The 17,576-nt window shown below is 37.9% G+C and overlaps 1 protein-coding gene across 1 annotated transcript in view; it reads left to right on the top strand.

The window, feature by feature from the left end:
* LOC129359787 (adhesion G protein-coupled receptor A3) overlaps window positions 1-17,576 on the top strand; it is a 169,491-nt gene that overhangs the window by 136,547 nt on the left and 15,368 nt on the right. The window contains exon 16 of the mRNA XM_055029671.1: window positions 2,703-2,826. Within this exon, the coding sequence (XP_054885646.1) occupies window positions 2,703-2,826 (124 nt within the window). The remainder of the gene's footprint in view (window positions 1-2,702; window positions 2,827-17,576) is intronic.

Genomic DNA, 17,576 nt, shown 5'->3' with positions numbered 1-17,576 from the left:
CTGAAGACTTTTTCAGCATCTAACAGGTTTTCTTCAGTCTGACCTGCTTTCCTGTGTTAGTATCAAAAACAATACTCACATCATGATGCTGTCATCAGTGTTTCATGACAGGTAGGGTTTTTTTTTGTTTGTTTGTTTGCATATACTTCAGAAGTTGTATTTTGGCTTCAGTAAAAGCAATCACCTTTCACATTTTTCTTGGCAAGACTTGGTTTGTGTGAAGGTGCATAAAGAACTTCTTATGACTTCCTTTAACAATCTTTCCACTCTTTCATAAAAGCCCAATTTATCAAGTTTATCACAAACAGTTGTGTTCGTCTTCTCTCTCCCTGTCCTGTCTGCTGTGTTCCTTTATCTTCATAAAACAGTTTGTTCACTACTGTATAAACATACTGACGCTGTGATTATCCATCAGATAAATTGGATTTTATTTAACAATGATGCGACTTTTAAGTCGCACCAGATTTTATTTGAAAGTAAAAGAGAATGAATAAAAATGCATCTTTGTCAGATTTTTATTTTGATCATGAAAGTATTTGTAATTGCCACTTCAGGAAGATTTTCCACTGTGGTAATGACTAATAAACTTTGTGCAAAAGTGCTTAAGGTATTTATAGACTAAATAACTAATTTAGTAGGAGTCCTGGTAACCTTTCTGTCATAACAGACATCCATTATATCAACCTCTTTATGTCTTGTAGTGTTTCTTCATAATCAGTTGTTTTTCTTTGATTGTTTGTTTCTCCTCTAGCAGAATGGGACACAGTTCGTTAAACAGAGCAGAATTAGCTTCTTTCATATCGTCTTGTCAATTCCAGCCACAGATCTTTTATCTCATCCTCACTTTTGTCTCTTTTTCTGACATGATAAATATGCATTAGACTGTAACCACTTCCATCTCAGCTTTTACCAAGCCTGCGCTCTTTGGTTTATGAAACATCAGCGGCACGTTTGGCTTGGCTAAACCTCCTCGATGTAAAACGTCTTATATTACAGTCTGTTGCTTTATTGCCCCTTGCATTTGTTGAAGCGGTTGGTTTTGAGGTGAGAGAGTAGATGCAGAGCCGGAGCCGTTTTATCCCCCACCAACCCTCTGAGAGATGGAGATATGGAGGTTTGCCAGGTTAATGTACTTGACCCAATGAAAGCCTGCAGCAGAACCTGTGAAAACCTCTTCCAGGGAGGCCAGCAGCCATCCTGATTTATGGGCCTGATGCTGGATGGACCTGGAGCTCAGCGGCAGCCCAGAAAGCAGCAGCTCTAGTTCTCTCTCCCCTTTGCAGAAATCAGTGAAGCCCAGCCCCAGACACGCCTCCGGGCTCCAACAGTCGCTGCTTCATCTACAGTGGGCTCACGTGCAGCCAGGGCTCTACTCCTCCATTTTGGGGAGGGAAGATTTCCACAGCAATGTTATGTAATTTCAAACAGGGACAGTGACTGAATCAACAACAAAAAATATTTAGAGGACAAGAATGAAAAGATTAGATGGTCTGCTAACTCACACAGCCCAGCACACATGTCAGAAATGTCTGACCTATTTAGCCATGTCTTCTAACAACAGGGTGGAAAGCAATGATGTGGGTTGAGTGCATTTGCATCAAAGACTCCTATAAAGTTTGGAAAAGTATGAAACAGATTGAAATTTGGTTTAAGTACCCCTTCCTTTCTTGTGTCCTATTATCTGTCTCTCTTTGTGTCTCCCACTTTTTTATGTATGAAGCTGCATGTGAAGGAATTTGGAAAGTGGAGTATGGAAAAGTCTGGGATTTTATTCTTGGAAGATTTGAAAATTGAACTTTATCTAGCCATCTTAAAAATATTATGTGAACATTATTTTAGCTCAGGAGAGTGATTGTTGCATATAGAGCTACAATTACTAGATGGTGTGAGTTTTGGTGAGTAAGTTGTGTTGCAGGCTTAGGGGGAAAGTCATACTGGAGGATGAATATGCAAACTTACTGGTGCCTGAACTATTATGTGGTGAAACAAATTAAATTGATCCTATTGTGTTTTGTGCTTCAGTGAGCCATCTGGCTCGGTGAAGTGTTTGCATTCACCAAATGTGAACTTTATTCTGGAAAGTGCTGAAAGAGTATCTATCAAAACATCAGTCTCATGAAGGTTCAGTCAGAAAAAGCGTTAAAGCTTCAAGGCTTCGTCACTAAATGGAGCAGGTGGGTTTGTTCCCGGTTTTCCAGCTTTGCTTTCTTTACATCTCATGAATCATACAATTTAAAACTGTAAATGTGCAGTAGAAAACAAAATAAACACCTTGTTAATATTTGAGATGTCTTAAAGATTAACACAATAAAATCCCATTTGAGCCAATTTCTTTTTGTTCCAGGCAAAAACCTTTGCAACATGTGCAGATGGGGCAGAAGGGGGATAACAGCTTGAGGTAGCAGCATTGGTACATCAACAGATTGTTGCTGTTTTCCTTACATAATGAAAAATCTATTCAAACTCAAAGCTATTTAAAACAAAAAGAACATGCAAACACGTAGGAGCACGTTGTGGTAAGGAGATATGTGAGTCAGTCTGCATCCCACGTGGAGAAGTTGTTCTCCTCCGCACACCTGATCCGATCATGAATTTCATTCTAGGTTTTCCTGATGAGCAGTTTTAAAAATTGGCTAATGTCTGAATGAAATAGAGTTTAGCTGCATCTGTAATTTGTTGTGTTGTCTTTTTCTTCCTCCCAGCGCTATCCGCATCAGCAGGAAGGGATGGCACATGCTTCTCAACTTCTGTTTCCATACGGCGCTGACCTTCGCCGTGTTTGCCGGTGGCATCAATCGAATCAAATACCCCATCATCTGTCAAGCAGTAAGTGCATTCTCCTTTCTTCCACCCTCATTCTCAAAGCTTTTTGGAAAAAAAGAGGATTGTGAATGTGTATTGAAGTGTCAACAACCAGGTCAGTGTGTGCAGCCCATGAACCCAAAGCAATCTTGGTTTTATGCTTTCATGCTTCAGCAGTGTGTGGTTTGGGCATTCCTTTTGTAAGGTTGTGGCAAAATGACAGTAATAATTCATGCTTTTGCTCCACATAAATAGACACAACTCCAGTGGCTTTTGTCTGTCTGTGTAACCACATCTGAAAAAGATATTCCATAAAAATGTTTTATTTATATATTACAAAAAGAATCCTGTCATATTCTTTAAAAAATACTTATCTGAGTGACCTCTAAGATATAAAGAAACTAACGTAGTTAAGATGATTTCTGTATTTTAGACTCTTTCATTTTGTTGGTTCAGTTTTAAGTGTTTGACAAACACTCTACAGGAAAGACAAGGGATAAAAGATCATTACTAAAGAAGCTGGATTCTAGTATTTCACTTGAAAAGTTAAGTGGAAGGAAAAGTTAGTTCTACCTGCATAGGTAATCCCATCCTTTAGTGGATTTTAATGCAAAGACTGTTCAAGAGTTTAGTGGAGATTCACCACATGGTGTCTGTTCCACATTTGTTGCTTTGAGCCAATCAGAACCAGCGAAATCATCAGAAATATTTCACATGGGAACAGAGAAAAATGCCCGGATGGTTGGTCAGTGGGGCTTCTTTGTGTTTTATTTGTAGATTATGCTCCCGTACTATGGTTTTTACAGTTAATTATGATTATGAGGAGTCCTCTGCTGTTGTTGTAGATGGTGCAGAACCATTTCCCTGTCATGCATCGTTGATGCAGTAATTCAGGCATAAGAAGCCCCAACCAAGTATTCAGTGGACTTCCTGTTTGGTGTGGACAGTCTTTTCAGCAGATTGAAATATCCATATTAAAATAATTTACCTTTTTCATAATATTTAAATTTGACCATTTTAGCCACTTTTGTGGCTTTTAGTTCTTTAATATACAAAGAGGGAAAGCAATAAAGACGCTTTGTCTTTTTTTTTACCAACTTGTTCAAGACAACTCCTGCACTTCCTCCGATTGAAGCCGTTCTCTGTGCCTGCATTGGATGTCCTGTCGGTGTGATCATCTTTTTGCTGCTCTCGTCTCTGAAGCCCACAGAATTGAATGAATGAGTTAGACGGAGCGACACGGAGAGTTTAGTTGTCAGTACAGATTTGGAAACAGGACATGCTTTTGTGCCTGCTAGCAATTTGCTATTTTTAGGTATTCATGAAGAGGAAACATGAAGGGACGCCATAAAATATATTAAAGTCTGCATCTTAAATACAGATTTGCATTAAAGTACAAAAACTGTTGCAAATGTTGCATATATTTGTATTACATTTATTATTTGAGAAACACACTCAAAATAATAATTTAAAAGTCCAAATTTTGCTCTTTTATGTGGTTAAATGTCTTTTTAACTATATTTGGACATTTTTACAATCTTGCTTCGGCAAATTATCCTCTACTGTCACCTCTTCTGGTTCATCGTTCTATAAACAAAGACTTTTACGCCTCTTTTTCTATTTTCCCATCTCAGTTTTTGCTGCCTTCTGTCACTCCCTGTTTGTTTCAGTGGGCCTTGTTCGCGCTCCGTTTTGTGAGCTGCAGCACATTTGGGACTTAGCTGTCTCTTCTGCCTTCGCTGGCACTTAAGGTGTCCCCTCAGTCCACAGAGTAAAGACTCCACTGTTACCTGATGAAATGCACCCAGCTTCTCCTGGCCTGTCTCACCAGCTGTCATGTCTTCCTCCACTGGAGGAACTGTCACAAATTGGCTGAAGTTTGTCATAAAATGCTTCTCCCATCCACCTACCTGCTCCCTACCATTTAACATCTCCCTATTAATTTCATGATTTGAAAATATGTGGTTCCATTTTGCTGTGACAGGAAGTGAATACCTGACAGGCGAACCGCATTTTTTCGAATTGTAAGCAAACCTTTGCCAGCTTAAACAAGTCAACCATGAATTTCTGACCACTGGCAGGAAAACTGAGCAACGCTGCGTTTCTTTTAGAAACACAATGCTGTGATGGGAAACAAATGCAGTGACCTGGCTTTCACAAAGAGGTTACTTTAATACTTTCGGGAAGAGGAAACAATTTATGCATAATTGTGACAGCAGAGCGACTCACAAAAGAATAGAAGTTGGCTGCAAAAAAGGACATGTATAAAAAAAGGGAATTTTCAGGTTTGTTCTAACAAATCTAAATGTCAGCATAGCCTTTACACGGGCGTTCACAGTGAAAGAGTAGCAACAGACAGGCTGTGCTGATAGCTGATGCTGCCTGTCTGTGTAATGTGACACGTTCAGCTGAGGCTCAAATGAAAGGTGTGTGGGAGCGACCTGAGCTCATAGGGTGTGCTGCTATAACACTCAGTAATAATTACAACACACAAAGGAAGGCGAAAACAACTCTCTGTTATTTTTGTCACAGCCACAAAGGGAGAGTGTTATGTGTTAAATTAATAGCAAGTCATATCAAATTATGGTAACTCTAGCCTCACACTTTAACAAATTCCTCCCTGTGCAAAGATCCTCAGCAGAGCAAGATGTGCGTCTTCACTACAGCTTTTCTAAAAGCTACTTAGTGCTCTGATGGAGCAGGGAAGACGTTCCATAAATTGAAAAGTCATGGTCCGTGTCAAGAAAAATGAATAAAGCACCCTGGACCTCCTTAGTCTTTTTTTGGGTTTGTAGAACTTTGAAAACCCGAAAAGTCACCAAAGTCCATAAACTAAAATGAGAACTACGAGACAGAATCGCCTACATAAAATAGACCAAAAAACAACAACAGTTAAAGCAATAAAAACCAGAAAGCGGAAGATAATAAAAGGCTAATAAGTACCGACGGATATTTTCAGCTAGAAATAAAAGTCAGTAGCAATAACCACTTGTACAAATAAAAGACGTTTTGTTTCAAAACTGTTGTGATCTCGTCTTTATCGAGAACTGGTTCACTCAATTCAGTCAGATTACAATTAATTGATTCATACTTACAATTCACCTCCTAAATATTCTGAACTAAGTTCAGAGCTCCAATTTAAAATTAATCTCATTCATTTATCATAATTTCACTGAAATAAAAATGATGCACTATGTAGATAATAATGTCATTCATAATTAAGCTGTGAATTATGGTATCCACTAACATCCATCTTATTTTGTCATGTTTTCTTTTTTTTTTTTGCTGAAAAAGAATAACAACGATTATCTGAATTTGCAAAAGAAATAACTTTTGTCAGGTTCTCAGTAATTATAAATTTGTTTATAATTTCAAAGCCATAAAATCATAACTAATTCACTTTGCCTTTATGTGACTTTGTTCACAAAGGAATTAAAGCAACATGATATTGATCTTTGACAAAATCCTGAATTATTTTAGGATTTTTAGGGTTTTGTCAGAAATCTGACAGCAAAATGTTGCTGTTCTTTCTCCATGAAATATCCAAAGTTTGCTTTTAAAAAAACAAAGGGTTTATATTTTTAATCTTGGACATGTGAGAAGAAGCTAAAAATATATAATTTTGGAAAGAAATCAGACTTGTCATTAGGACATGCCCTTCGGCAGTTTATTCAGCACAGAGATTTATATTTAAATTAGGGTGGTGTGTCTGGATATCTGTAAGTTTTACGTCTACTTGTCTTACTCACAGTTTATTACATGCTATTAGTTGTTCCAAAAATTTAACCTTTTCCACATAAGCTCTGAGAACTGCTGGCTTGTAAGAATGTCTAAAAAAAGACTAGAAGCTAAAACCAGTAAATTTTACCCCCTGAGTGTCTTAACTATGTTAATATAAACCCCTGTGGCGCATACTTAATGACTTTTTCTGAAATTACTCTTTTGCATCTGTTCAGTGTGAAATATTTGTAACATCAAATATTCAAGTTATGGCCATATAAGCTTGGAGCTGCTGAGATGATAATTTTTCCACACAGAAACAATGTAAAATTCAGCAAACCCAGCTGTGTTATTATGTATTGTGTGTTGCTGTAGCAACCAGATTGACACTGACTATCTAAATACACCCAAATCTTTGCTAATTAGACAGATTGAGTTACAGATAATTATGGTGGAATAATATTTAATGTAGATTTTACTTCCTTCGCTGAAATAGTTATAATCACCTAGAAGACTATCTTTTAAAAAAGCAGCATATTTATGACACGCTTAAGGGCCTGAACAACCTAAAGTAGGATGTAAAATAGAGTAAAGTTTGACTGACAATTATGGAAACATTCAATGTTTTACTTTAAAAGAGTAAAACATTGAATGTAAATCAGGTTTTGGCACCACACTGGAGCATTAATGTCCAGCCTATTTTACATGGAGGGATCTGAATATGTGTATAAAATCAGTGATCAGTATGAAATAAAAAAAAAAAAGTTCAAGCTCAGTCAGACTGACTGAATAGGAGTTGGAAAATAATAATATATATATATATATATATATATATATATATATATATATATATATATATATATATATATATATATATAATATATATATATATATATATATAAAATTCCCTTCTCACCCACCGCGGGTGGTTCTTATCCTCTGAGCTCGGGTCCTCTACCAGAGGCCTGGGAGCTTGAGGGTCCTGCAGTATCTTGGCTGTGCCAAGGACTGCACATTTCTGGACTGAGATGTTGATGTTGTTCCTGGGATCTGTTGTAGCCACTGCTCCAGTTTGGGGGTTACTGCCCCGAGGGCCCCGATGACCACGGGCACCACTGTGGTCTTCACCTTCCAGGCCTCTCCAGTTCTTCCCTGAGGCCCTGGTATTTCTCCAGTTTCTCGTGCTCCTTTTTCCTGATGTTGCAATCACTTGGTATTGCTACATCTACCACAACGGCTTTCCTCTGATGTTTATCCACTACGACAATGTCTGGTTGGTTCGCCATTACCATTCTGTCTGTCTGGATCTGGAAGTCCCACAGGATCTTAGCTCTGGCGTTCTCCACCACCTTTGGGGGTGTTTCCCACTTTGATCTCGGGGTTTCCAGTCCATATTCTGCACAGATGTTTCTGTACACAATGCCTGCCACTTGGTTATGTCGCTCCATGTACGCTTTCCCTGCCAGTATCTTGCACCCTGCTGTATCTTGCTGCTGTCTCAGGGGCCTCCTTGCACAACCTACACCTTGGGTCTTGTCTGGTGTGGTAGATCTGGGCCTCTATTGCTCTGGTGTTTAGGGCCTGTTCCTGGGCGGCCAGGATGAGGGTCTCTGTGCTGTCCTTGAGTCCAGCTTTTTCCAGCCATTGGTAGGATTTACTGATATCAGCCACTTGGGTTATTTGCTGGTGGTACATCCCATGTAGGGGCTTGTCCTCCCATGATGGTATCCTGGCACCTCAACCTCCGTTCCCTGTTGTCTGAGACATTCACTGAGCACATTGTCTGTTGAGGCTTTGTCCCTGATGTATTTATGGATCTTAGTTGTTTCGTCCTGGACAGTGGTTCTCACACTCACTAGTCCTCTGCCTCCTTCCTTGCGGCTCGTGTACAGTCTCAGGGTGCTGGATTTGGGATGGAACCCTCCATGCATGGTTAGTAGCTTTCTAGTCTTAATATCTGTGGCTTTTATCTCCTCCTTTGGCCAGCTAATTATTCCAGCAGGGTATCTGATTACTGGCAGGGCATAGCTGTTTATCGCACGGATTTTGTTCTTGCCATTGAGCTGGCTTCTCAGGACTTGCCTTATTCGTTGGAGGTATTAGCTGTGGCTCCTTTCCTTGTGGCCTCATAGAGGTTGCCATTTGCTTTTGGTATACCTAGGTACTTGTAACTGTCCTCTATGTCTGCTATTGTTCCTTGTGGGAGTGAGACTCCTTCTGTGTGGATCACCTTCCCCCTCTTATATTATTATTCAACCATATATATATATGTGTGTGTGTGTGTGTGTGGGGGGGGGGGGGGGGGGGGGGGTGTTTTTTTTTTATCTTACTACAGATCCCAATTCAAGTCAGATCTGGACTTGGACTGGGTTACTTTGACAGATAAGTGTGCTTTGATATAAAATCAGGGATCTCCAACCTTTTATCTTCTGTGACCTACTTTTACACAAAAACATCAGAGCTACTCATGCTTGGCAAAATTTACGTTAATATCCAACTTCCACAAGTCATAAGTGAATGTTTATTTCCAATATAACAAAGCATGTCAACACACATTGTGGCCAAAAACTTTCATGCAAAAGCATCATAGTGTTGTATTTGCTGCTCTATTTCGAAACTCCTCTTTTATGGTAAAGTAATCAAACACAGGCGTGTTTGCCGCATCTGGCAGTGACAGCCAGATGTGCCGTGTCACTGCAGTCCACAGACTCGTTACACTGCAGTGAATAAAGAATCAGAAAAAAACTCAAATATCACAACTGCTTAACAGTGCATGCAGCATGGTTTAAAATAATAGCTATAGCTTTGGTTCTATTCAAATTATTTATGTAGAATGGGTTTACAGAAAAATGTTACTTCAAAGCACTTTACAAAGTTTAATATGTGGTCAAGTCAATAAAATCACATAGGGAGGGAGAAAATATTGTCCTACTTTGTTCTGTCATCTTTACAAACTTTATACGTTTATGGCTGAAATAAATTCTAAACCATTTTTGGATGTTTCGGCTTTGAATGAAATCCGATGGGTAGGGTATCACCAACACTTATTAACCACAGAGTCTAAATTTAATGGCCCATAATTACACATTTATCAGGAAATTTAGCACTCTGCTACTGCAGTGATTTAGCAGTGTGGCTTTGGCAGCAAAAAGAAGATAGTCTCTATTTTAGGCTCGTGGTCATAATTTTATGACTAATTGGTGGTTATGAAGAACAGATTTTAGGTTTATGTAATTTTAATATATAGTGATAAACACTCCAAAGTATACCTGATGCCCTTTCCTTTGGACAAAAGATTTATGTGCCTGTTTAGGGATTTGCTGCACATGTTACCAATAAAAATATCAACCCAATGAAAAATCAATGAATCTTCATAACTCTGTTCTTCATAAGAGTCCTTATGGATTTAGCGCTGTGTAAATAGATAAAAGTCTTTTTAGTGTAACACCGTTTCAGTGTGTCACCTGAATGCAGTCGTTCCACATTTAAGCATTCAGTGTGCGTAATCAGAGAGGCTTTTATCTCCTCTAAGTGCATAATGGAGACAGAGTTTAATATATTGCTAATTATACTGTTAGTTAGCCATATAACCTGTGTGAGGTCAAGGCAGGACAAAGCAACAAGGCATTTTTGAATAGACTCAGAAGGTTAAAATGAATGAAAGTGAAGGTTTAGTCCTTTGTAATTAACATCATTTATAAATTGTTTTCTTGAAATAAATTTGAAATGAAACATGGAGTCACCCATTTTGAAATTAAATTTAAAGGGCATGATTCTTTTTTTTGTGCAACTTTCTCTTTTCAGTTGCTGGGCGACACGCCACAGGTAGTTGCAGTTTAATTTCAAAGTTTTGGGTTTGATTCCTGCCCTCTCCTGCCACACATTTATGCATGTTTTCCCCACATCATCCGTCTTTGTTTTACTGGTGAGCTTCTATCTGAACTACAGTAATGGACCTGTCAAGATGTTATTCTGAGGACACCATCTGTCACAACATTCACTCTATAAGTCCATCTTTGGTGAGTTTTTTCACAACAATAGATGGATAATTAGACTGCAGCTGCAGTCAAACAGTTACTCATTTGAACCAGAAAAAAACTGTTGCAGCTGAAGCAAATTATCCAGGATACACAGGGAGGATTGTTTGGAAGGAGTGATTATTTATTTAACGTGATCTGCGGACATCAGCAAACGTTCTGTACGGAGAGGACACAGCTGTGAACCACGCCTCTTGCCCAAGTGGGTTTAGAGGGTGGATAGATGAATGTATTATTCACTTTGAAAAACAATGGAGAAGTGAATTATTTAGTTACAGTATTTTTCATATAATAAAGATGTTCCATTTTTAGCTATAAATTCCGATAATTGCCTTTTAACCACTGAAATAGTTTTTACAGAAAAACTGGAAAAGGTAACCACAAAAAAGAATCTTTTTTTTCTTAAACAAGTGCACAATGCATTGTATTTATCTGCTGCGTTGAAGCACAAAGCTCAGTAATGAGTGGCATCAAGCTATTTTAAGGTAGACGGAGCATGAGAATAAGCGTAATCTTTACAGCAAAGCACAGCCACAATGGCCGGTAGAACAATAATTATGTGCCCATGACAGAAAGGCTTAATCGATGTGAGGAACTCGTTTTTATCTTCAGTTTCCAGGCCACTTGCTATGTGTGTTATTAAAAACCAAGACTGCAGTGGCAATGAAAGGTGTGCGTGGTGATCAGACGGCTTTATTGGTTTTTAAGTAAACAATTCACCACAGAGCTGACCTGATATAACTCAAAAATAAATGCATGCTTAATGCTGTTTTTAATTTTTTTAAATCTTAAATCAAGACTTTTAATCAAGCTGGATAAAATCATGCAAAATTAAGAGTGTCAGTCTGTTCCTTTTGTTGATGATATCTACAAATAGCTGCTTATTAGGAAATGAGAAAAAGCTTCCTGTAAATTAGATGACTAATAACAGAACATGTGAGATATTAGTTACGGGCCATGACTTTTTTATGTTACCCAATCAGCTACTGTAACACTTTTTTCTTTTTATGACATGCATATATGAATATTAATATCTACCAGTGCTGATCCTTTCCTATTCACATCCCCTGTACCTTCAACATTCGGTGATGTTTTTGGTTGTACAGATGAATATCAGTAAATCCACGGAGAATCTGTTAGATATTCTGCTGTAATTTTGTACACTACTTGTGAGTGTATTTATGTTGATTAATATATTTAATGGCTGTTTTACTCGTTTATTTACATAATTGTTGCTGCTAAGTCTGAACAAAGATGGCTGCTAGGCCCAGTGACAAAAGTGTAATTAAACGAGTCTTTCTGCCATTGTAAATTATTCATGATTCAGAGCCAACATTGTCTGTGAATTATTCAACCAAAATCCCAGAAAAGTTAATAAGATCATGGATGCAGATCAGGACCAGAGCGCAAAGAGAGAAGGAGGAAGTTTATGCTATCTCTTCCATCAATCACAAAAGGTCAGGATCATCTCCCCGTCTCAAACGTCTGGCTTTCTAACCGTACAGTCAGATACAGATTTACTGAAGAGTGGCAAAAGCAAATGAGGTGGATTAGGAGGGGTGGGAAACAACTGATGGTGATACTGATTCAGGAGACGTTTCTGTGGAACGTTGTCTCTACTGCCTGGATATTAAACTTTCAGAAGGTCATACAGCAATGGTCTTCAGTCAGAAGCCTGTTTAGATTTGTTGCTCGACTGGTTGCTAGTGGAGATCCACTGCGACTCTTTGAAGGTATTTGTAAGATATGAGTTTGGACATTTAAATTCCCTTTTATATACATGAAGTTAATTTGAATTGAACTAAAATGAATTGAAAATGTCATGCCGTGTCGTGGAAATTATGTGAAATTATGTACGACACAGTGTTCAGTACGCCACGTTGAGTTGATGTCGTATTATTTCTTATAGCCGTATATCTTCACATAGCACTTTACATGTTAGAAAAGATGATTTACTGCAAAGTTTACTGTTCTGATATGTTACTTAAAGGGAATTTCAACTGGTGAGTTGGCAGTCAATGTGTGTAAAGCTTCAGTATCATACTTCATGTTCAGTCTGTTAACATAATTGGCCCCGCTGCTGCTCGGCAACCTTTTATGGTTTTATTTGTCTGTCTTTGTCTCAGGGCTACTGAACATATTTTTTATGCCATTCCTTGATTCAATCAATGCTAACGGGATAACTCTGAGCATATTTTGGGCAGACGCCCATAATGTTTGCCAGGACACAGTTTAGGATAATTGCAGGACTACCATAGGAGATCTAAGATCACATGCCACACACACACTGTCAACAACTTATACAGCTCCAGGCACTGCCTGCAGTGTCACCCACCATTCAGCATTTGTGTTCATGTACAGGAATGAAAATAAGTGCTTGCTCTCCCTTCAAAGAACATTTTTTAGGAGTTGTTGCTAAATTTCAGGCATACACTTTGACATCCACCTGTCCTTTATGTGCCTGTTTCCCCTGTCTTGAACTATGGCGCGATTTTTCTGGAGGAGCTCATGTCTTTGAGGCCTCAAAGTTATCTCTAATCTCAGTTTCTGTCTTTCCTTCAAACAGCGCCTGCTTTAATATCGACTTGAACGCCACCCAGCTGTCACACTGCATCACCTCGGTGGCTGTTTTTAGCAGCAGAGCAACGTATCCTTCCTTTCACTCCTCCTATACCTTTTTCTCACCTCAGAACATCTACATTTGGACAGCACGTTTCAGGTGATTGCTCAGTGGCAGAGACTGTTGGTAGAGCATCAAACATTAATTAAGAACGAAACTTAGCACAAGATGTGACCTAGATGTGAGTCTACATTGAGCTGTCAGCTTTAAGAAGACACACTTAGAGGATTTCCTCATTAGTGTATCACTGTGAAATTAGGTGGAATGGAAAGCGAGAAAAACAAGAAACGTAGTGATTGGTTTCTTCTTTCTGTGGGTCCAATTTGAGAGCACCTGAGCTTTCAGCTTTTAAAAAATTGCTTTTGGGTGAACTGGTTAAATTACATGAAAACAATAAAAGGCCGATGTTGGTAACATCAGATACATGACATCCATTCATTCGTCGGTTATCCTAGCATAGGGGAGAGGCAGGGCACACCTTGGACATAACGCCAGTTAGCATCGTTAGCATCATTAGCAATCATAAGCTAAAGCATCCATCTGTCAATGCTGTCATTACAGCCGTGCTACTGTGCATGGATGCCCAAAGGTGTTACTACTAACCTGCGTCATGAATATTGTACATAACATCATACACATTTCAATAAGGAGAGGTGAAACTGTTTCCTGCTGTTTGTCAGTCGTATAATAGAGAAGAAAAATAAACCTTTTTTTCTTAATGTTGACTCTTGTAAAGCAACAAAAGTATCAAGCTTTGCTTTGCTCAAAGACACATCCAGAGTTTTTTTGTTACTTTTCTGATGATGACAATTTGTAGAGTAGCTTGAACGCCTTTTCAGAAAAAAATATATATCCTTGAAGACAGCCATAGTGTCTGGGCATGTCAAACATACAGTCTGTGGACTGACACTTGTGACAGAAAAATTAGATGTCAGCTCATGGTTTCTCTTTCACCCTTGGTTTGTTTCACAGTCCAGCCGTTGCCCTGAGTACCTTGGCAAATAACCCATTTTATTATTTATCACCACATGTTTTTTTTTTTTGTTTTGTTTTTTAACTAATTTGAGATTAATGACAAAATCCTTTTAATGAGTTTATTTTTTATATTGTTTTATTTGAGGACATGAGGGGACAAACCAAGGTTTATTGAAAATTGTATTTTATTAATTTTTTTGCTTTTTTTTCAGTGAAAAATGGTCACAAGAAAATAGTGAACTGCCTAAACATGCCCATATGTTTTCCAGAGTTAAAAAAAAGAGTTCATATCAATTGGAAGTGACTTAAACCAGACAGGATCCATGTTTATTTCATCACAACACACAATGAGGAGGGTGACAAGGGAGAGAAAAAAATCTGCAATGGTCACTGTAAGAGAGCACTGGGATAGAGTTTCAACCAGGGATTTTCAAAGTATGGCACACAGGCTGTTTGTGGCCATCAGGAGGATTTTTGTAAAGCAAGAATGATACAAGTTTATATGTATTTTTTACATTTTCTTTCTCTTTTTTATACCTGATGATTTCAAACCATGTTGCAAAAAAATTGGCATTCACTTTACATTAGACACTTTAGATGCCATTTTGTTGCTTAGGAAGACAACCGAGTAAAAAAAATCCCTGCACTACCGTGTGGATTTTCTAAATTCTTGTTCGAGTGGCTGGCATGCAGAACTGAAATACCAGGAGAATTTAGGTCAAATCTGGTGGCATCTACCAGAAAATGGGACATCGTCAAGTGTGTCCTTCAATATTACCAAAATATAGGGTTAAATAAGATAAATCATACATGAGAAACGAGATCAATGTACTACGATGGCCACTCCAGACAATGAACTTCAATCTAATAGAAAACTGTTGTGGTGAGCTGAAGAGAAGGAGCATAACAGGACCCAGGACTCTTCCTCTGAGACCTGATGCTCTGCTGATAGATGATGTTGTCAGGATATCTTACAGGAGGTCAAATGTAGACTACTTCTAAATATACACTTACGATGAGCATAGACTTTCTCTCATGGATCTGCTGCTCTCAACTTGCTTATTACCCCAACAAACAAGCAGTCAGGAGGCAGAATCCAGGCTGCCATCAAGTACATGTGCTCAATTCAAATTATTAACATTTATTCATATCATTGTTGTCTGATAAAAAGGACAAAAAGGACAATTTATCTAAGGCTGAAAATAATATATATTTTCAGCTAATCAGTAAATATTGATAAAGAAACTGTAAATAAAGAAATGAGAATTTTATGAAATTATATAAACATGTTTTGCAAAACTGTGCAAAGGAAAACATTTCGTGTTCAATTTTTATTCACAGATTTGCATCATAGTCTTCATCTTCGTTTTGCCAAATTTGGTTTTGTGCAGATATTCTTGTTGTCAATTTTTTTGTTTGTTTGTTTCTTCAAATGTATGCAGGCTGAAAGGTTCTGCTTTTCCTCAAAAAATAGCCCAATTTGTACGCTGATTTCCTTGTTTATGCTCAAACCAGTACGACCACTTTGACCTTACTGTTGTTAAGTTGAAGTGAAGACACAGTCCTGTTCATCTGGTCTGTCAAACCTGTGGAAAGTCTATCTTCAGACATTCGTTCTAATCTTAACATTTGAACGTTTCAGTCTTTCTTACCTTGGATTTTTCTGTAATCACGTATTTCTGGAACATGAATAGGAGATTTCAAGTAGCTTCATGTTTGATTTTTTTAAAAATATTTGGTATTTATCTTGTATGTTTTATTTTTTTTTCATGCAACCCTAGAGTCTGACATCCATTAGAAAGACATTCAGAATTGTTTTCTCCTCTGAAGGTGTTAAAACAAATTTCTCAGTCAATTTGGCCTGAGGAAGAGAAGTGACCAAATAATGATGTACACCTGGATGTAGGGCATTGATCTCTTTTGGCCATCATTTCATATACTCAAATCCAATACACATTTAATTTTTATGTACTGGAATTGGAAGCATCATAAAAATGGTGATATGATCAAACAGCTAGTTGCCTGATATACACACAGTGTATTTTCACAGGCCCATAACAGATTATATTTTGTGTTTTTGGTATTGAAAGAAAGGAGACTTCTTCACTGAGCTCTGTTTCTTGTCAGACCAGCTATTACTTTAACCTATGTTTTGTTTCTGCACCCCTAGAGCAGTACAGGACGGGTTGTGTGAAGGAAATGGGAAAAAGCAGGCTGTTCATAGCAGATAAACACACGACCAGTATGCTTTTCTAGAAGACACTGATGCCCATAAGTCATTTGTCTCAGATGCTGAACTGTTGTTTCTGTTACGTTTCCAATTTGTTGCTCAGCTGTCTGATTTGAGAGAGGCTCGTTGTGTCTGAATCACAACAGGAGTTTGTTTTTTTCATGCAGCCAGCTGCCAAGCTATAACTTTCACATTACTTTCTGCTCCATCAGAGTCTTGGTAACCTAAATTGCTGCTCTTTTCAGCTTTGGGGACATTGCAGCTCCGCAAAAAGATGCTGAGGGACAAAAGTCACACCAGTCAGTCAACATCACACAATAGAAAATATAAAGATAAAATATAAAGATAACGCAGAACTTGAGATTCTATATCAAAGGAATACATAAAAGGTACTAGTTTATGCAGAAATGTTGTATTAATTTAACATATGTGTTTATACAACATAGAAATAATCCAATAATTCAAACAGATCTCATCTTAGGCATGGATTTCAAATTATTCTTTTTTTTTTTCTTTTAACATCCAACTTTAATTAAATCGAAGAGATTTGGGCAGACAATTCTTACATTGGATGTTGTAGACAATGTCCAAGTTATTGATTCATTTCTCTGAGCAAGTTGTATCTTGACTCCAGACTTTTTGTTGCCAACAACAGCTTCAGCCATAATTCTGGTCAGATATGTTGAGTTGTGTCTTGGCAGAATTTGACGGGTTTCTTTGCATAACGAAGCTTTTAACAGTCAGAAAACTCACTTCTTGTGACACCTGAACATATTTAGCTGTTCTAATATAAAAATGATTCCAAGCATGCATTAAAAACTGTTCTAAAAATTACTAATGTAGTTTGCCATATAATTGTACCATTCATCCATAATTTTTTCCACAACGGCAACATAAATGATCAAGAATCCAAAATGTTTGACCTTCATGTTGTATTTTATGTCCCTTTTTGGATTGAAGTCAACTGTTGCTTCACAGTAGAGGTTAGCCTTTATTTGTTTATCTGGCAGTTCACATTGTAAAGCAACATCTTTAGGCGATTAATCAGTCAGATTCCGGTCATTTGAAATCTTTTCCTGTCCTCTTGTAATCATATTATAAAGCATCTCATCCTGTCTGTTCTTGGCTCTAATGAACCTCTGAAGTGTGCAGACTCCAAAGCAGTGATTGACTTCCCACCCGCTCTTTGCTC

This window comes from Poeciliopsis prolifica, unplaced genomic scaffold (genome assembly GCF_027474105.1).
Source record: "Poeciliopsis prolifica strain line A6 unplaced genomic scaffold, Auburn_PproV2 SCAFFOLD005, whole genome shotgun sequence".
Classification (NCBI taxonomy): domain Eukaryota; kingdom Metazoa; phylum Chordata; class Actinopteri; order Cyprinodontiformes; family Poeciliidae; genus Poeciliopsis; species Poeciliopsis prolifica.
Note: the sequence above shows the minus strand (reverse complement) of the source record. Positions and strands in the feature narration are given on the sequence as shown.